This window comes from Natrix helvetica (genome assembly GCF_964273705.1).
Source record: "Natrix helvetica genome assembly, chromosome: 5".
Taxonomy (NCBI): domain Eukaryota; kingdom Metazoa; phylum Chordata; class Lepidosauria; order Squamata; family Natricidae; genus Natrix; species Natrix helvetica.
In genome coordinates this window covers 2,860,106-2,881,520 of record NC_138551.1, presented here as the reverse complement: position 1 = coordinate 2,881,520, position 21,415 = coordinate 2,860,106, and the positions used below count along the sequence as shown (strand labels likewise).

The 21,415-nt window shown below is 48.5% G+C and overlaps 1 protein-coding gene across 1 annotated transcript; it reads left to right on the top strand.

Moving 5' to 3' along the window:
• The first annotated feature begins 10,462 nt into the window (after positions 1–10,462).
• Positions 10,463–19,309, top strand: PDCD1 (programmed cell death 1). Its single transcript, XM_081956553.1, has 5 exons — positions 10,463–10,833; positions 13,237–13,539; positions 15,288–15,449; positions 17,301–17,335; positions 18,642–19,309. The coding sequence occupies exons 1-5, from the start codon at positions 10,761–10,763 to the stop codon at positions 18,858–18,860; spliced, it is 792 nt and encodes a 263-aa protein (XP_081812679.1). The 5' UTR covers positions 10,463–10,760; the 3' UTR covers positions 18,861–19,309.
• The last annotated feature ends 2,106 nt before the right edge of the window (positions 19,310–21,415 follow it).

Genomic DNA, 21,415 nt, shown 5'->3' with positions numbered 1-21,415 from the left:
ATGTTTTAGCCTCCAGTCCCCTAATCCTCTTGGTTGCTCTTCTCTGCACTCTTTCTAGAGTCTCCACATCTTTTATACATCGTGGCGACCAAAACAGAATGCAAATATTCCAAGTGTGGCCTTATAAAGTGGTATTAATCCTTCACGTGATCTTGATTCTATGCCTCTGTTGATGCAGCCTAGAACTGTGTTGGCTTTTTTGGCAGCTGCTGAGTTTGAGTTTATTAAATTTATAAACCGCCCTCTCTCCCCGCAGGGACTCGGGGCGGTGTACAGACATCGCATATATAAAAACAACAAAGCACAACACGAAAACCCAGACAAACAACGTAAACATACAGTCTGTATATTAGCCCAAACTAATTTATAGTTAAAAACAATCTAAAACCAATTAAAACCCCAAAATTTGAAATTTAAAAAGCCATCCAGGAAGGTCAGTAATAGATGTTACTTATGATTACAATTGGGCCAGGCCGGCTAGTCGGAACAGGTGGGTCTTGAGTTTGTTACGGAAGGAGCGGAGATCAACGGTAGTTCTAATATCGGGGGGGGAGGTCGTTCCAGAGGGTTGGGCCCATCACAGAGAAGGCCCTACTCCTGGGCACCGCCCGCCCGCATTGCTTAGCGGAAGGTACCCGGAGGAGTCCCTCTCTGTGAGAGCAGATTGGTCGCAGGGATGTATGCGGTAGGATGCGATCCCGCAGATAACTAGGTCCTGAGCCATGGAGTGTTTTAAAGATGACAATCAACACCTTGAAACGCACCCGAAAAGCCACAGGCAGCCAGTGCAGCTCACGCAGGAACGGTGTTACATGGGAGTACCTAGTACTCCCCATAATTGCCCGCGCGGCTGCATTCTGAACCAGCTGGAGCCTACGGGTGCATCTCAAGGGGAGCCCCATGTAGAGAGCATTGCAGTAATCAAGACGGGAAGTCACCAGGGCCTGAGTGACTGTGCGAAGGGCGTCCCGCTCTAGTAGGGGGCGCAATTGGCGCACCAGGCGGACCTGGTGGAACGCCCCCCCTAGCCACGGCTGTCACATGATCATCCAGCGTCAGCTGGGAATCTAGGAGGACGCCCAAATTGCGCACCCTATCCACCGGGGGCAATTGTTCCCCCCCAATGGCCAGAGATGGAACACACTGGCTAAAGCGGGGTGCCGGTAGCCACAGCCACTCCGTCTTGGAAGGGTTGAGCTTGAGTCTGTTGTCACCCATCCAGACCGGCTTCCAGACACCGGGACATCACCTCGACGGCTTCGTTGGGGTGGTTCGGGGTAGAGATGTATAGCTGAGTGTCATCTGCATACAGATGGCACTCAACCCCGAAACCTCGAATGATCTCGCCCAGCAGTTTCATGTATGTGTTGAACAGGAGAGGTGAGAGGACCGACCCCTGCGGCACTCCGCACGTGAGCGGCCTCAGGGTCGACCTCTGCTCCCCTGTCAACACACATTGCGACCGACCGGAGAGGAAGGAGGAGAACCACCGTAATACGGTGCCCCTCACCCCCATCCCCTCCAGCTGACGCAATAAGATACCATGGTCGATGGTATCGAAAGGATGGTATCGAAAGCCGCTGAGAGATCTAACAGGACTAGGATGGAGGAGCAACCCCCATCTTTCGCCCTCCAGAGATCATCCACCAACGCGACCAAAGCCGGCTGCACACGGCTGCCTCAGATTTCAATCTTGGATCTTGGAGTCTTAGTGGACAACCAGCTAAATACAAGCCAGAAGTGTGCGGTGGCAGCCAAAACAGGCAATGCAATCCTAAATTGCATTAACAGAGGAATACAATCATGATGAAGGGAAGTGCTAATACCACTCTATAAAGCGCTAGTAAGGCCACACCTAGAGTACTGCACCCAGTTTTGGTCACCACACTATAAAAAAGATGTTGTGACTCTGGAAAGAGTGCAGAGAAGAGCAACGAGGATGATGAGGGGACTGGAGGCTAGAACATACGATGTACGGTTGCAGGAACTGGGCCTGGCTAGTCTAATTAAGAGAAGGACCAGGGGAGACAGGAGAGCATCTTCCAACGTTTGAGTGGCTGCCACAGAGAGGAGGGGGTCAAACTATTCTCCAAAGCACAAAAAAGAGAAGAAGAAAGAAAGAAAGAAAGAAAGAAAGAAAGAAAGAAAGAAAGAAAGAAAGAAAAAGAAAAAAAGAAAGAAAAAAAGAAAGAAAGAGGAAGGCAGAGAGGGATGGAAGGAAGGAAGGAAGAAAAAAATAATGAAAAAAGAAAAAGAGATGTGGCTAGTCTAGGGAAGAGAAGGACCAGGGGAGACGGGAGAGCATCTTCCAATATTTGAAGGGCTGCCACAGAGAGGGGGGGGGGGGAAAGCTATTCTCCAAAGCACCTGAAGGCCAGAGAAGGAATAATGGATGGAAACTGACCAAGGAGAGATTCAACCTAGAAATAAGGAGGAAATTTCTAACAGGGAGAACCATCAACCTATGGAACAGAAGTTGCCTTCAGAAGTTATGGGAGCTTCATCACTTGAGACTTTCAAGAAGAGATTGGATTGCCATCTCTCAGAAATGGGGTAGGGTCTCCTGCTTGGGCAGGGGTTGGACTAGATGACCTATAAGGCCCCTTCCAACTCTATTAATCTGAATATGATTAGGAAGCTGGAGACCAAAACATACAATAAATGGTTGCAGGAACTGGGCCTGGCTAGTCTAGGGAAGAGAAGTGTTGGATCTGGGCAACGAGAGACAGACTGCGGACACGAAGTGACTTAACAGCTCTTTATTAGTAATAGTAGTGATCCAGCTTGTTTGGTAGTCGGAGGGTTCCCCTTTTATAGGGATTGGGCACACCCCTCGACCAATCAGAGGGATACCTGTTTCCCGCTGTAGGAGCGGACCAGAGGGAAGACTTGTCCCGATATATGTTAATATCTAACACCCCTCCCCTCCTAGATGGGACGTTACGGTAGGTAACATAATCTTTTAGGTAGGTGGGTGTTTGTCTTGCTCGGGAGGAACGTCGTAGTTCGGGTTGGCTTGAAGTGGTTGCAGGACTGGGTGCGGGTTGGTTTGAAGTAGTTGCAGGATCGGGTGCTTTTTCTATTTCCCGTTCTGGAGGTCTTGTGCCTTCGTTGCTCGGGCGTTCAGGAGTTTGTTCGGCTGCGCTGTCTGGGGGTTGCTCTGCTACGTGTGTGTAGTCTTGTTCCACGCTTGGCTCGTCGGCGTCGTTGTTTCCTATGCTGGGGTTTTCTTGTGGCTGACTTTCTGTAGACAGGAAACTTTCGTCTTCATTTCGAAGGTTGGAGTGTGCTAGGCGACCCCGAAGTTGATCGATGTGCCTTTTCCAATTCCGCCCATCTTCTAGCTCTAGCAAATACGATCATGGACCCGTGATGCCAATGACCTTTGCCGGCATCCACAATGTCCCCCCTGTGTAGTTGTGAGCGTATACTGAATCCCCTGCTCTGAAAGACCGGATCTTACTTGTAGAGTCTGGGGGAGCCGTGGCAGAGTAATTCGGGTGGAGTCGGTCTAGGTGAGACCGTAGGCGACGGCCCATGAGTAGTTCAGCGGGGCTCCTACCCGTCGTTGCACTCGGGGTAATGTGTTGAATGAGGAGGTAATGGTCAATGCGTGTTTGCCAATCACCTGGACCCATCCTGGCGAGGGCCTCTTTTGCGAATCGCACCATTCTCTCTGCCTGTCCGTTTGATGCTGGATGGAATGGCGCGACGAGGGCATGCCGGATTCCCAACCCTGCTAAAAATGTTTCAAAGTGCATGGCCGTGAATTGGGGCCCGTTATCGGATACGAGGAGATCTGGCAGGCCATGGGTGGCGAAGAGTCGCCGTAGAACCTTTATGACTGCCTCTGCCGTGGTTGAAGTCATTAGGACTACATCTAGCCATTTTGAGTATGCATCCACAACTATAAGGAAAGTCTGACCTTGGAATGGCCCTGCGAAGTCGATGTGAATTCGCGACCAGGGTGCTTTGGGTTTCTCCCATTCTGTGGTGGGCGCTTCCGGGGGTGCTGGTCTCGATTCCTGGCATGGGTCACAAGTGGCCACCCACTCCTCTATTTCTTTGTCCATGTTTGGCCACCACACGTAACTTCTTGCTAACGCCTTCATTCTAACAATCCCCGGATGACCCATATGTAAAGCATCTAGTACATTTTTACGTAAAGCATACGGAATAACAACTCGATCCCCCCACAACAAACATCCTTGTAGTACTGAGAGCTCGTCCCGTTTTGACCAAAACATTTTGAATTCCGGGCCCACATTTCCCTTTGGCCACCCCCTCCAAACCCAAGTTTGAACTTGTTTTATTAAGTTGTCTTTAGAGGAGAACCTTGCAACATCGTAGGAAGAAACCGGTCCCGAATCCAAACAGTCAATGAGCAATACCGGTACTTCTGGAGTGGGGTCTGGCAGAATGTCAGGTAATGGGCAACGGCTGAGTGCGTCTGCGTGTCCAAGAGTGGAGCCCGGTCGATGAATCAATTTGTATGAATACGCAGCCAGGAAAACAGTCCACCTGGTCATGCGAGGAGAAAGGGAGACCGGAGTGGGGCGGTTTCCCGCCAAAAGTCCCAACAGCGGTTTGTGATCTGTGATCAGTTCAAAATCGCGGCCGTAGAGGTATTCGTGGAAACGCTTTACTCCCGCTACGGCAGCCAGCGCTTCCCTGTCCATTTGGCTGTAATTTCTCTCGGCCGATGAAAGAGTTCTGGAGTAGAACGCAATGGGTGCTTCTTTTCCGTCGGGCATCCTGTGGCTGAGGACTGCTCCAACTCCGAAAGGTGATGCGTCGCAGGTCAATACCAGCGGTAGGGTCTGGCTGTATTGAACAAGCAATGAGTCAGTGGTGAGCAGGCGCTTTACCCCGGCGAAAGCTGCAGCTTCGGATCGTCCCCATTTCCATAGTGCGTTCCTCTGGAGTAGACGGTGTAGTGGCTCAGCAACGGTCGCCTTCTGTCTCAGAAAAATGCTGTAGAAATTAAGTAATCCGAGGAAGGCCTGCAACTCGGTCTGATTTCGTGGTGTGGGGGCGTCCTGGATCGCCTTAATTTTCTTTGAAGTGGGGTGTATTCCCTGACCATCGATTCTATAACCCAGGAATTCTACGCTAGGCACGTTAATTTGGCATTTTTCTTTTTTAAGGCGGAGACCCTTTTCTCTGATTCTGGCCAAAACAGATCTGACTCTTTTGTTTAATTGCTCCTCGTTTGCAGCTGATACCAAGATGTCGTCAAAATAGGGGACGACTCCTGGTATCCCTTGCAACAGTCGTTCCATGACGCTCTGGAACAATCCTGGGGCAATGCTTACGCCAAATTGTAGCCGGTTGCATTTGAATGCTCCTCTATGCGTCACTATAGTTTGGGCCTCCGCTGTGGCGCTATCAACTGGCAGTTGCTGGTAAGCTTGTGCCATGTCTAACTTTGCAAATACCTTTCCTGGTCCCAACGAGTGCAATAAGTGCTGTACTACTGGCACAGGATATGCGCTCTGTTGTAGCGCGACATTAATTGTACACTTATAGTCCGCGCAGATGCGGACTGATCCGTCTGGCTTGACTGGGGTCACGATGGGCGTTTCCCAGCGCGCGTGATCTACCGGCTCAAGGATTCCTTGCTCCACTAACTTATCTATCTCTTTGTCTATTTTAGGGCGGAGTGCAAAAGGCACTTGTCTCGGTTTAAGTCGGATTGGCGCCACTTTAGGGTCTAAATTGAATGATATTGGTTTACCCACATACTTACCAAGACCGGGGCTGAACACATCCTCGAATTCCTTAAAAATCTGTTCAGCGCTGCTGTTTCTTACGGCGTTGATCCCGGTGACTTCTAACCCCAGGGCTTCAAACCAATCAAGCCCCAGAAGGTTCTGCAATGGCGCGCTGGCGATGGTCACGGGCAGCTGGGCTTCGATGTCCTTGAATCGGATGTGGAATGTGCCTTGGCCCACGATGGGGACTTGGTTCCCCTGGTAGTCTCGTAGCAGGACGTCTGGGGCGTGTAGTTGGCTCTTTCTGAGGCTAGGGATAGCCTGTTTCATGGATGCCCATGAAATGATCGTCAGGGTTGATCCTGTGTCAACTTCTAGCTCGCAGGGTGAGCCCTCCAAGAGGACTGTGACTCTCAGCCTTTTGGGCCGCTTAGGGCGGACCTGATGTATTGTTGTGAGATACGTTCGCAACTCCTCTCTCTGGGTCAACTCTATCTCATCGTCAACATCCTGAAAATACTCTCGTTGAGCGTCTTGATAGAACGCTCTTTCAGCTCTTTGTGTGTATTCTCTCTGGGGATACGCTCGCTCAACTCCTTGTGAGTAATCTCTCTGGGAATACGCTCGTTCAGCTCTTTGGAAATTTTCTCTCTGGGTAAACACTTGTGGATTTCTCTCTGGGCGCCCTTTTTGATTTCGCCAAGCCCCTGGGTTGGGCTTCTGTTGGCGGTACATGGGTAGCTGCCGTGAGGCAGGGACTCCGCTCCGGCACACTCGTGCGATGTGCCCAAGTTTGTTGCAGTGCGAACAAACAACGTTCCTGAACCTGCAAGTAGACCTGGGGTGATTCCCTCCGCAGCTTGCGCAGGGCGGCAAACGGGATCCGGGTCTCCCCCCAGGCCTCAAGTGACTGCTCTGCATCAGGTGACTGTCCTCGAACTCGGGATTTTCGTAGTCGGGGCTTGTGTCCTCGTAGTGAACTCTGGTTTGTCTCGGTGCTGGCTGGCTTGCGCTGGCCCCTCGATGTATGGTCACCGATGATTTCTCCGCTGATTCTGACGCTCTTGCTTCGTTTAACGCTGATTGTAGGGTTAAATTCGGGTTTGCCAACAGCTTCTTTTGCACAGAAATGTCTCTTATTCCACAGATGAGCTGGTCTAAGATGTGCTCTTCCAAATCCCTGTATTCACAGTGGGCTGCTGCTTTTCGTAGGGCTGCAACATATTGATTAATGGATTCTCCCGCCCTCTGGGTCCTCATGTTGAATTCCTTTCGGCAGACATGGCGGGAAGGTTTTGGCGCGTAATGCGTTTGCAGAGCCTGTTGCAGCGTCGCCCATGAAACTGCTTGTATTGGAGTTGGCGCGGTGAGGTCTCTGGCCGTATTGAAGACTTCTTTTCCGCAGTAGCCGAGGAAGATGTTTTTCTTCCTTGCATCGGTGATCCCCGTGTACTCGTTTGCTTCGAGAAAACACTCGAAACGAATCATGAAGGCTTCCCATTCGTCGTTTGCTGGGTCGAAAGGAGCGGGGGGAGCGTGCATCGCCATCTTCTCGGTTTGAATTTGCCGCGCTGCGGTGATCTGAGATGGCTGCCGGAATTACTGCCGAATTCCTGGGCTGGATCAAATCCGGAGATTCTTGAAGTAGCGTTCTTCGTCCTATCTGTCTCTCAATCCCACCTTCGTCGCCAATGTTGGATCTGGGCAACGAGAGACAGACTGCGGACACGAAGTGACTTAACAGCTCTTTATTAGTAATAGTAGTGATCCAGCTTGTTTGGTAGTCGGAGGGTTCCCCTTTTATAGGGATTGGGCACACCCCTCGACCAATCAGAGGGATACCTGTTTCCCGCTGTAGGAGCGGACCAGAGGGAAGACTTGTCCCGATATATGTTAATATCTAACAAGAAGGACCAAGTGAGACAGGATAGCATCAATATTTGAGGGGCTTCCACAGAGAGGAGGGGGTCAAGCTATTCTCCAAAGCACCAAAGGCCAGAGAAGGAATAATGGATGGAAACTGAACAAGGAGAGATTCAACCTGGAAATGAGGAGGAATTTTCTGACAGAGAGCAATCATCCAATGGCTCAGTGGCTAAGACACTGAGATTTTCGATCAAAAAGGTCGGCAGTTTGGCTGTTCGAATCCCTAGTACAGGTCTCCCACGTGAACAGGGGGTTGAACTAGATGATCTCCAAGGTCCCTTCCAACTCTGTTACTGTTTACTATTTAAACTTTGGAAGTTGTGGGAGCTCCATCACTTGAGACTTTCAAGAAGAGACTGGACTGCCATTTGTCAGAAATTGTGTAGGGTCTCCTGCTTGGGGGGGTTGGACTAGATGACCTACAAGGTCCCTTCCAACTCTGCTAATCTGTTACCTGTTATTTGTTATGTTACCTCTCGCTGTTATGTAGCCTGCTCTGAAATTCAATTATTGAACAATTAAGTCGCGGACACAAAAAGAAGCGACCTTTAGTGGCTCAAGGAGAACCCCCCCCTCACAAATGCCGAATTTCTTAACTCTGCAAAACGAAATGCATAAAAATCCCTCTGTCCACAACCAGGAAAAAACAAACACCTTTGTTAGACGACAAATCTAACAACCTTAGTTAAAAATTCAGCATGGCAAATGTTGCTCCCCTTTTGCTCAAATGTCACAATGATGCCAAGACTTGTCTTACTCACAAGCGCAATGTTTGGGTAACTTGATAGGTACAATCAGATATGAAATCAAAAAATAAACCGTTACTATTTGTTTTCGGTTCTTCTAAAACTTCAAATGGAAAAAAAATATTGCTAGTTCCTGCCGTGGTTTGATTCTGATAAAAGAGGAAATTCTAGAATCAGCTCCAGATCAGTAGGTAGCACCCACTCTGCAGATTTTAAACTTTCTGAAATCTCTGCATATTTGCCGTGTTTTAAAAGAATTCCCACTGATTGCGTTCACACAATATGTTTAACAAAGTAGAAAAAGACTTAATGGGTACCGGTAGTCCTCGACTTACAACAGTTCACTTACTGACCGCTTGAAGTTACAACATCACTGAAAAAAGCGACTTATGACGGTTTTTCAGACTTACGACTTTTGTAGCGTTCCCCCCTCCCCCCCCGAGGTCGCATGATCAAAATTCACACGCTTGGCAACCGATTTGTACTTATGACGGTTGCAGCGTCCCCGGGGTCACATGATCCCCTTTTGTGACCTGACAAACAAAGTCAATTGGGAAAGCCAGATTGTGTTACTAACGGATTCACTCATCAAACGTGGAGAGAAAAGTGGTAAAATGGGGCAAAACTCACTTAACAGATGTCTCGCTTAGCAACATAAATGTTGGGCTCAATTGTGGTCGTAAGTTGAGGACTACCTCTAGAGTTATAATATCCTAAAACCACTTATCATGAACTTTGCTAATAAGGGGTACAGGGAGTCCTCACTTAACGACCGGTTGCTTAATGATTGAAGTTAAAACAGACTTTAGTTACAAGCAACCTGTTTCTAAAGTTCTGATAGCTTCCCACCAACACACACACACACACACACACCTGAGGTCATGACATTTTGGGCACTTGGCAACCAATTCGCATTTATGTCCACAATCACGTGACCACGGGGATGATGCAACGGTCGTAAGTGGTAAAAACGCTCCTAAGTCACTTTTTTCAGTACTTTTATAACTTGTAGCAAAGTAAGTGAACTGTTGTAAGTCATGGAACAACTGTGCTAACACTTTGTGTGATCTTAATGCTGCCTCTCTGTTGCTCTAACCCACTGCATTAAGTTGTGTGTGGGAGCTGGGAAGATGCTACATGGAAATCTTGGAAACTTTTCCTTCCTTCCTTCCTTCCTTCCTTCCTTCCTTCCTTCCTTCCTTCCTTCCTTCCTTCCTTCCTTCCTTCCTTCCTTCCTTCCTTTCCAACATCCATCTCACTTATCCAAAGGGATTTTGGGCAGCTTAGAATGCCACAAAAGCATCAACATAAAAGCATTAAAATTAACAACAGTTAAATTCCTTCCTTCCTTCCTTCCTTCCTTCCTTCCTTCCTTCCTTCCTTCCTTCCTTCCTTCCTTCCTTCTTCCCTCCCTTCCTCTTTCCTTCCTTCATTCCTCTCCTCCCTTTCTTCCTCTCCTCCCCCCCCCTCTCTCTCTCTCTCTTTCATTCATTCATTTCAACAACACCATCTCACTTATCCAAAAGGACTCTGGGCAGCTTAAAATGCCACAAAAGCATAATATAAAAGCATAAAAATTAACAACAGTTAAATTTGTCTGAAATTGTCTTTCTTTCTTCCTCCCTTCCTACTTCCTTTCTTCCTTCCTTCGTTCCTTCCTTCCTCCTTACCTCCCTCCCTGGTACTCCCTCTTTCTTTCTTTCTTTCTTTCTTTCTTTCTTTCTTTCTTTCTTTCTTTCTTTCTTTCTTTCTTTCTTTCTTCTTTCTTTCTTTCTTCCTTCCTTCCTTCCTTCCTTCCTTCCTTCCTTCCTTCCTTCCTTCATCTCTCTCTCTCTACTCCCTCCCTCCCTCCCTCCCTCCCTCCCTCCCTCCCTCCCTCCCTCCCTCCCTCCCTCGGGACTTCCATCATAGCAAGGCCCAAAAGAACCAAAACGGCCCCGTGGCCCCTCTTGTGCCTTCGTGGCCCAGCCTGGCACGACTTGCCAGACGCGGCTTCCTGTGCCTCCGAAACCTGCCATCGCTGCAGTTTGGAAGCAACCTGTGGGCAGATGTGGGAGGCTGAGCCTTTGCTCTCTCATCTACTCTCGTGTCACTTCCTTTGCTCTCACAGCCTCGCAGAGGTTCGGTTCAAGGCATGGAAGGCGAGAGAGGAAGGCAGGGGGAGGTAGGAGGTTCACCCTCCCCACCCAGCTCGGCCCATTTCTCAGGGTGCAGCTGGGGGGCAAGAAGGCAGCACCCCATCGTCCTCTCCTGATGTGGCAGGTCCCTCCGCAGTTTACGGATGCTCTTCCCTCCGTCCGGCCGAAACTCTGCCTTCGGTGGATGGAGAAGCCCCAGAAAATCCCTCTAAAAGTGGCCAACTTTCTGGGTGACTATGGAGAATGTGCTGCTTTATGCGCTGCTGGGGATTCTCTTCTACCCATCTGCCCTGCTGGTCAAACCCTTCGGTACGTATCCAGCATCTTCCTGGCAAGGAACGGTCTCAATTGAAGAAGAAAACTTCAAAACCCTGGTGGTGTAGCTTGCGGGGAAGATTGGACCAACCATTTGTCCAAAATGGTGTAGGGTGTCTTGCTTGGCCGGGTGGGGTGGACTAGAAGACCTCCAAGGTGCCTTCCAACTCTATTCTGATGAATGTCAAACCCCTATCTTTTTACTGCTCGTCTTATTGAGCAGTTTGCTATGCTGGTGGTAAGATATGTAATCTGTTCTCAAATTCAGGTGGTTTTTTTTTTTGGAAGAAGTTCAAAAATAAAGCGACTTTTAGCGGCACAGGGAGAAAAAACCCAGAGAAGGGCCTCTTCCAACTCTGCCATTCTGTTTTTCTGTTATGCTGTTGGTTGGATGCAGAAAACAAAAACAGTCGCAAGATTGATTGGAAGTGATTTTGGATTTTAGTTTTCCAGAAAGGATTGGGAAGTCGAAGGCTGAACCCCCGAAAGATGGGCTTCGGTCCAGCGTTAATTAGTAGAGAACAATATTGGTCAAAAACATATTAAATATTAGCAGGTTGTGTCATTTTGATAGAAGAGAATATTTGGAGCTCATGGTTGAAATGAGGGGTGCTTGGTGCTGTCTCAGCTTGGTAGTTTTCTTGCAGACGTTTCATGACCCAACTAGGTCACACCTTCAGTGCTAGAAGGGAGAGGGGTTTGTGAAGAGGAGGAGGAGGAGGAGGACTGTGGGGTCTTTGATGGTCTCTTAGTTTGATAGTTTTCTTGCAGATATTTCATTACCAAACTAGATAGCATCATCAGTGCTAGAAGGGAGTGGGGGTTGTGGAGAGGAGGAGGAGGAGGACATCTATGAGGTCTTTAATTCTCTCTGAGTTTGGTATTTTTCTTGCAGACATTTCTTTACCAAATTAGGTAGCATCTTCAGTGCTAGGAATCCTTCTAGCACTGATGATATTACCTAGCTGGGTTGTGAAACATCTGTAAGAAAACAAAAAGGCTCAGAGAGCACCAAGGACGCCCCAAAAGTTGTGTAGTTGTTTGCCATAAAAAGGTAAAGGTAAAAGTTCCCCTCACACATGCATGCTAGTCGTTCCCGATGCTAGGGGGCGGTGCTCGTCTCCGTTTCAAAGCCAAAGAGCCAGCGCTGTCCAAAGACGTCTCCGTGGTCATGTGGCCGGCGTGACTCAATGTCAAAGGCTCACAGAGCGCTGTTCCCTTCCCAACAAAGGTGGTTCCTATTTTTTTGCTTGCATTTTTTATGTGCTTTCGAACTGCTAGTTTGGCAGAAGCTGGGACAAGTAACAGGAGCTCACTCCGTTATGCAGCGCTAGGGATTCGAACCACCAAACTGCAGACCTTTCTGATTGAGAAGCTCAGCGTCTTAGCCACTGAGCCACCCTGTCCCTTTTAGTTGTTTGCCATAACCTAACCTAAAATAAGACTGGGCCTTTTATTAATTTTTGCTCCAAAAGACGCATCGTTAGGTTATCTGGGGGTGCAGATAACTAACCATCTTAATTGGTCTCTCCACACCTCATCCTTAGCGAAGCATGCAAAACAGCCACTGCCTTTCCTGCGTCAGATGAGGAGAGCGCGTCTTTCTTCTCCTTTCCTGGCCACTTTTTTTTACAGAGGTGCGACGGAGAGCGTTTTAACAAACTGCCTCCCTATTTGGATCGGTGACTGCAGTGCTCAGATAGAAAGTCCCTACAGAGAGTGGTGAGGACAGTGGAGAAGATTATAGGAAGCTCGCTTCCCGTTATTCAGGACGCTGCTTATAAGCGCTATGCGCTTAGAGCTCAAAACATCATTAAAGACCCCCACACCCACCCACTTTACAGTCTCTGTTTCTGTTGGCCACCCTCCCCTCCACCCCTCGGTCTGGGAGGAGGTTTCGAAGTATTTCTAGCAGGACTTTTACTAGATTCTGTAACGGCTTTGTTCCCTAGGCCAGGGGTCGGGAAATTTAAACACTCAAAGAGCCGTTTGGACCCGTTTCCCACAGAAAAGAAAACACCGGGAGCCACAAAGGTCCTAACCCAGGGGTGTCCAAACCTGGGAACTTTAAGACTTGTGGACTTCAACTCCCAGAATTCCCCAGCCAGCATGGCTGGCTGGGGAATTCTGGGAGTTGAAGTCCACAAGTCTTAAAGTTCCCAAGTTTGGACACCCCTGGGTTAGGTCTTATTTTGGGGGGGGACCATGGTATTCTGTGGCACAGAGAAACAACACAGTCTTGTTCGGATCTTGCGAGCTTAGTGCCATTGTCACTTCGAACGGTCACTAAACGAGCCGAGTCATGGATCGCCTGCACGAAAGCTTAAAACTTCCATGGGTGGCTATGCTAATTCAGCGATGTTTTTTTCCCCCTGCTCATTTCTTTCCTTCTCCCAGTACATTTTCACCCACTCCAGTTAAATTTAACGGAAGGAGAGACGGCTACGTTTACTTGTTCCATCTCCAAGCCTGATTTGGGAAAACATCTGGATTGGTATAAACAGGGCCACGACCATCAGCCGGTCAAATTGGGCGGCAGCAGCCGGAAGTACAGCTTTTCCAAAAGGGACAACCGCACGTACGAGATGGAAATCCGACAGGTGGAGAAGAACGACAGCGGGACTTACTACTGTTGGCTGAATCCCTTCAACTCGGAAGGGACCATGCTGGAGAGTAACCGAAGCAACCTCGTTGTGGCAGGTGTGACGGTGTATTTCGAGGAGTGGCTGGGGGTGGTTTTGACCGCTAAAATGACCGATTGTACAGATAAGGGTAGTAGCCCTCGGATTATGACTTCGATGAAGTGCAAATTTTCCATTGCTAAGCAAGGATGTTCTAAAGTATGTCTTGTCCCATTTTATCACTTTTCTGGCCAGAGTTGTTAAGTAAATCACTGCAGTGGTTAAGTTAGTAACACGGTCGCTAAGTGAATCTGGCTTCCCCCATTGACTTTTGCTTGTCAGGAGGTCTCAAAAAGGGGATAACTCCGGGACCCTGCAACCATCATAAATATGAGTCAGTTGGAAGGGGCCTCGGAGGTCTTCTAATCTAACCCCGTGCTCAAGCAGGAGACCCTATACCACTGCAGACAAGGGGATGTCCAATCTTTTCTTAAAAACCTCCAGTGATGAACGTATCCACAACTTCTTGTGGCAAGCTGTTCCACTGGCTAATAGTCATCACTGTTAGGAAATTTCTCCTTAATTCCAGGTTGCTTCTCTCCTTGGTGAGTTTCCATCCGTTGCTTCTTGTCCTGCCTTCAGGGGCTTTGGAGAATTGGTGGACCCCCCCCGGTTCACTTAATAACACGGTCGTTAAGTGAATCTGGCTTCCCCATTAACTTTGCTTGTCAGAAAGTATCAAAAGGGGATCACACGAGCCCTGGGGACACTGTGACGGTCACAAATACAAGTCAGTGGCCAAGCGCCTGAATTTTGATCACATAACCGTGGGGAATGCTGCAAAGGCCGTAACTGTGAAAAATGGCCGTAAGTCATTTTTTTCAGTGCCATCATAACTTTGAACAGTCACTAAATCAGGGGTGTCCAAACTTGGCAACTTTAAGACTTGTGGACTTCAACTCCCAGAATTCCCCAGCCAGCTGGCTGGGGAATTCTGGGAGTTGAAGTCCACAAGTCTTAAAGTTGCCAAGTTTGGACACCCCTGCACTAAATGAATGGTTATAAGTCAAGGAGTCTCCACGCAGCCCGTTCATCATGCATGGTAAATGCAGGGCCCGCGCCGAGGCTCCGGGAGGGTGAAAAACAAGCCTCCCGGAAGTTCTGAAAGCTTCCAGAACCCGGGGAAGGCCGTTTGTGCCCTCCCGGAGCCTCGAGGGAAGCCTCCGAAGCAGGGGTGGGTTTTGGCCAGTTCGCTCATGCGCAGTGCAATAAAAATTGCTCTGCGCATGCACAGAAGCGAAAAACAAGATGGCGGTACTTATGGCGCTGCCCGGAAAACCAGTTTGGGGGCGTGGCAGGCCTGGGTCACTGCTGGTTCCACCGACCCATGCCGCCAAACCACTACCGGTTCAGCCAAACCGATCCGAACCAGGAGGAACACACCACTGCTCGGGAGTGTGGGGAGGGCAAAAACGTCAGCCCCTCCTGTAGTGTAGGAGGTTGAGTATGCCAGTGTTTTTCAACCTTGGCCTACCTGAAGATGCGTGGACTTCAACTCCCAGAATCCCCCAGCCAGCAAAGCTGGCTGGGGAATTCTGGGAATTGAAGTCCACGCATCTTCAGGAAGGCCAAGGTTGAAAAACACTGGAGTAGGCCACACCCACCGTGGCCACGCCCACCCAGCAACTGGATAGAGAACCGGTTGCTTAACTTTTTCAGTCCCACCCCTGGACTCAGGTGTGTCTCTTATGCACCTGGATTGGCTCTGGATTCGATGAAGTTTTAGAAGGAAGAATCCAGAAGTAATCCTGACATTCTCGTCTCCAGAAAAAGTCGCTGCAACTCTTCCTCCAGACAAGATGAAGGACCAGGAGGATGTTATCCGCCAAGACGCCAAGACTTCTTTTTTGGACTTGCGAGGGTGTGGACTGTTTATCCTGCTCGTTGTGTTATATTTCTGGTTGTGGCTCATCAGGAGGAGACGACAAAGTAAGTTGACGTTTGTGCTAAGCAGCATACAATTTCCACCAAGTTTTTACAAAAAAAGATAACTCTAATCTCCCTTGTCTTTTTGAAGGCATCATTGAAATGTTCCTAAATGGAGTGGTGGTGGTGGTGGGGGGGGGGTAGAGGTGGAGCTCTCGCATCATGATCAGGAGGCTGTGAGTTCAATCCTAGGTAGAGGCAGACATTTTTCTCTTACATTGAGCACAATGAGAATAGATTTGTTTAACAAAACTCCGCATTGGCAACAGGGAAGGGCATCGGGCCAGTAAACACTCTGCTGACTCCATTCATTTGCCCACACTCCACCCCGCAAGAGATTATGGGGGAAGAAGAAGAAGAAGAGAGAGCGGGAGGGAGGGAGGGAGAGAGGGAGAGGGAGAGAGAGAGTTGCGGTGGTCTAGAGGTGGAGATCTCGCCTCACAATCAGGAGGCTGTGAGTTCAATCCTAGGTAGAGGTAGATATCTCTCTCTCTGGGGCACATTGAGAATATATGTGCTGGGGGAAAAACCTCCGCAATGGAGACAGGAAGGGCATCCGGCCAGTAAATACTCCGCTCCATTCAGTTGCCTGCAATGGATTATGGGGTTGTTAAAAGAAGAAGATATAGATAGATAGATAGATAGATAGATAGATAGATAGATAGATAGATAGATAGATAGGTGGAGTGGCGCAGTGGCCTGGAGGTCGAGCTCTCGCCTCACAATCAGGAGGCTGTGTGATTTCAATCCTAAGTGGAGGCCCGTATTTCTCTCTATGGGCACATTGAAAATACTGTATTTTCGGATTATAAGACACACTTTTTTGTCTCCCAAAAGGGGGTGAAAATTTCTGTGTGTCTTATAGACCAAATATTGGGCTGGCCATTGTTTGGGCTCCACACGCCCTGTTTTCAGGTCTTTTTTTTGGCCTTTTTCAGGCCTTTTTTCAGTCTCTTTTGGAGGCTTTGTTCAGCCCATTTTTGAAGCTTTTTTTCAGCCCACTTTGGAGGCTTTTTTGGCCCGTTTTTGAGGGTTTCTTTGGCCCGTTTCTGAGGCTTTTGGGGGGCTTATTTTTTTTTGGCTTTCTTCAGCCCATTTTTCCAAACAGAATGGACAAAAAAGTAATACAATACAATACAATAGTAGAGTTGGAAGGGATCTTGGAGGTCTTCTAGTCCAACCCCCTGCCTAGGCAGGAAACCCTATACCGTTTCAGACAGATGGCTATCCAACCTCTTCTTTGTGTGGAAAATGGGCCAATTAAAGCCTAGAAAATGGGCTGGAAAAGCCTCAAAAACAGGCCAAAAAAAGCCTAGAAAACGAGCCAAGAAAAGCCTAGAAAACGGGCCAAGAAAAGCCTCAAAAACATGCCAAAAATGCCCCCCAAACAGGCCAAAAAACCTTAAAAATGGGTAGAAAAAAGGCTGGAAAAGGGCCGAAACCCCCCCCCCCCAAAAGGGCTGAAAATGAGCCGTGCAGAGACCAAACCCCCTTTTTGTTGTTGTTTTCCTCTTCTAAATTTAGAACTGTGCGTCTTACAGTCACGTTTTAAAATCAGAAAAATACGGTAATATATCTGCTGGGGGGGAAAAACTCCGCAATGGCAACAGGAAGGGCATCTGGCCAGCAAGCACTCCGCTCTATCCAGTTGCTCAGACTCCAAGCGATGCAAGGGATTATGGGGTGGTTAAAAGATGATGATGATTGAAATGTTCCTAAATATAATAGCCAACATACCCATTTTTTAAAAAAAATAGTGAAACCAAGGTGTATTCTCAGATTTGGCAATGATGAACATATTATTAAAGGGGGAAATTCTGTTGCCACAGGACCTCATTCTCATTTTTCTTACAGAGCAAAAGGAACAGAAGCATGGAAATGTTCCTCTGGTAAGTTCCTATTTGCTTGTGAAAATTGGGTTACAGCAGCAGCCCCATAACAATCAGAATCAGAATAGAGCTGGAAGGGACCTTGGAGGTCTTCTAGTCCAACCCCCCTGCTCAAGCAGGAGAACCTATACTCCTCTTAAAAGTGATGGATCCCCTACAACATCTGGTGGCAAGCCATTCCACTGGTTAATTGTCCTCCCTGTCAGGAAATTTCTCCTTAATTCCAGGTTGCTTCTCTCCTTGATTAGTTTCCATCCATTGTTTCTTGTCTAGTGTATGGGCAATCCTCGACTTACAACCATTCATTTAGAGACCGTTTGAACTTACATCACTGAAAAAAGGTGACTTAGGACCGTTTCTCACACCTATGACTGTTTCAGCATCACCGCGATCACGCTATCAAAATTCAAACACTTGGTAGCTGACTCATAATTATGACAGTTACAGAGTGCTGGGGTCAAGTGGTCTCCTTTTCCGACCTTCTGACAAGCAAAGTCTATGGGATTCGCTTAACAACCGTGTTCCTACCTTAACAACTGCCGGGATTCACTGAACAACGTTGTCACGAAAGGTCGTAAAATGGGGCAAAACTCACAACAACTTAGCAAAGGAAAGTTTGGGGTCAATTGCGGCTGTAGGTCGAGGGCTATCTGTACTTTAAACAAATAAACAAATACATAAATAAATACATGTGTCAGGCTTCCAAATAGCATCCAAAATTAAATCAGAGTCCGAGGCAGAGGATTCCTCAAAGTTCCAATTGATGAAGAGAGCCATGTTGGCACATCTGGGAAAATCCTAATCTGAAAGTTTCCCAGTTTTCCCCACCCAGTTGAAAGTTCAAGATCTTGCCCCCCCCCCCCCCCCCCCACAATCCATCCCATGGTCCAATCTCCCACTGCCACGATTGCATTTCCACCCATCCAGTTCCGGTCAGAGGTGCAGAGACAAAGGATGACCTTGGCTTTCTAGAAAGAAGTGTGTTATGGCTACATTGCATCTCACTCCGTACAATCTCCCCTCCCATTTTCCCACCATGGAAAAGGCATTGTAGAAGAATAGAAAGGGTGGCAGGCCAAAGATCCACAAGAAAAGATGGCTGCAGGCCTGACAATATGAATAAATTTAAATAAATTTATCCATGTAAACGACCATAATAAATGTGCCAAACAGGAGACTCTGATCTCCAAATCAGAATTCAGTTTTTTACTTAGAAATAAAATAAAACTTGGTTTTAACTCTCTTTTTTAAAAAAATTAGACATGCAGGCTTTGTTAAAACATTTTTTTTTTGGCTTGAACTGAAGGAAGAAGTAGACCCTCCAGCCGTAACTGTTTTCTCGGTCGATTACGAGATGCTGGCATTCCCTGGGGGGCCGAAGACGAAACCAGCAGCTTCTCCGAAACCTGTCCAGAGGGAACCGACGGAATACGCCACCATCGTCTTCCTCCCTAAGACTCCAGAGGCTGCAGAGATGAGGGACCGCAAACAGGCACCTTACCCGGTCTGTGTGCAGCAGCCTTGACCCGGCCAGCTGCTCCTTCTTGTGGTTTCCAGATTGCACATCTGTGCAGATATTCCGGGGCTTCACCCCGAAGGTGACCGCTGGTGGTAGTGGGGGACGAGAGCACTGAGTCATTTGGGGAAATCAGACACGTCTAACATCATGTTGGCAGGAAACCACATCCTCGGAACGGCACGAATCGAAGGAGCGAAGGGGGATGTCTGGGGTCAGGGGGAGGCGCTCTGTGTGGGCACAGAGGCACTCTCGCCCTAGGGCTGAAAAGAGATAGAGGGTTTGCAAAGCAGGTCCTCCTTGCTTGGAGAGGAAGTCCTTGACGTACGACTGTAATTGAGCCCGAAGTTTCTGTTGCTGGGTGAATTTTGCCCCGTTTTGCAAATCTTCCTGCCACCATGGTTAAAAACCTTGCAGTTATTAAATGAGGAACACAGTTGTTAAGTGAATCTGGTTTCCTCATTGGGGGGATCACGTGACCCCCGGGTCACTACAAGGGTCAAAAATATGAGTCAGTTGCCAAGCATCTGAATTTTGATTATGTGATTGTGGGAATGGTGCAAGCATTGTAAGTGTGGTAAACGGATGTAAGTCACTTTTTCCAGAGCCGTTGTAACTTTGAACAGTCACTAAATGAGAACTACCTGTAGCAGCAGGTAAAGAAGTTTAGATTTCCCCCCCCCCCTAAACTTTCCAGAAGCAAAATAAATATAGAAAACCAATAACAGAGTTTGGTCTACTAGTTAATGCACAAGCCTAGGAGACGGTGAGTTCTAGTCCTACCTTAGGTATGAAAGCCAGCTGGCTGACTTTGGGCCAATCACCAGAAGACTGGGAGTTCTAGTCCCGCCTTAGGTACAGAAATCAGCTGGGTGACTTTGGGCCAATCACCAGGAGACTGGGAGTTCTAGTCCCGCCTTAGGTACAGAAATCAGCTGGGTGACTTTGGGCCAATCACCAGGAGACCGGGAGTTCTAGTCCCTCCTTACGTACAGAAATCAGCTGGGTGACTTTGGGCCAATCACCAGGAGACCGGGAGTTCTAGTCCCTCCTTACGTACAGAAATCAGCTGGGTGACTTTGGGCCAATCACCAGGAGACCGGGATTTCTAGTCCTTCCTTACGTACAGAAATCAGCTGGGTGACTTTGGGCCAATCACCAGGAGACCGGGAGTTCTAGTCCCTCCTTACGTACAGAAATCAGCTGGGTGACTTTGGGCCAATCACCAGGAGACTGGGAGTTCTAGTCCCTCCTTAGGTACAGAAATCAGCTGGGTGACTTTGGGCCAATCACCAGGAGACTGGGAGTTCTAGTCCCTCCTTAGGTACAGAAATCAGCTGGGTGACTTTGGGCCAATCACCAGGAGACTGGGAGTTCTAGTCCCTCCTTACGTACAGAAATCAGCTGGGTGACTTTGGGCCAATCACCAGGAGACCGGGAGTTCTAGTCCCTCCTTACGTACAGAAATCAGCTGCGTGACTTTGGGCCAATCACCAGGAGACCGGGAGTTCTAGTCCCTCCTTACGTACAGAAATCAGCTGGGTGACTTTGGGCCAATCACCAGGAGACCGGGAGTTCTAGTCCCGCCTTAGGTACAGAAATCAGCTGCGTGACTTTGGGCCAATCACCAGGAGACTGGGAGTTCTAGTCCCTCCTTACGTACAGAAATCAGCTGGGTGACTTTGGGCCAATCACCAGGAGACCGGGAGTTCTAGTCCCTCCTTACGTACAGAAATCAGCTGCGTGACTTTGGGCCAATCACCAGGAGACCGGGAGTTCTAGTCCCTCCTTACGTACAGAAATCAGCTGGGTGACTTTGGGCCACTCACCAGGAGACCGGGAGTTCTAGTCCCGCCTTAGGTACAGAAATCAGCTGGGTGACTTTGGGCCAATCACCAGGAGACTGGGAGTTCTAGTCCCTCCTTACGTACAGAAATCAGCTGGGTGACTTTGGGCCAATCACCAGGAGACTGGGAGTTCTGGTTCCAGCCATGGGCATGAACACTGCCGGGTGACTTTGGGCCAGTCCCTGTCTCTCAGTCCAACCCACCTCACAGGGTTGTTGTTATGGAGAAAATAGGAGACGGGAGGTTGCATGCGTTCATCTCCTGGAGGTATTTCTAAAAATAAGAAAGGCGGGATACAAAACAACTAAACAATAACAACAACAATGCAAACTCAAGGAAACTTGAGACGCCCATCGCAATCTTCTGGTGCTGTGTTTTTTCCAGCACTGGGTGCGAATCCTGCAGGGCTGGGTGGAAAATTCAGTTAGCCCGGCCCTCCACCGCCTGTCAGCCTCTTTCAGACGCTTCAGAAGTTTCTGTGGAAACCACTGTGGGCGGTTTGGTGATTTCTTGTTCTTTTTTTTTAATCTCTCTTCGGGGCTGATCAAACTAATATTGTGGTGCAAAGCGCCGGCTGAGAGGAAGCCAGGAGCTGTTGGCCAGCCACATGTGGGCAGATGAAACATCTGGTTCCACTCCTCACAAACGGTCCCTCCTTTGGCTGCCGGACCTGCCCCAAACAATTGGCAGTTAGGGGACTGGAGGACAAAACATACA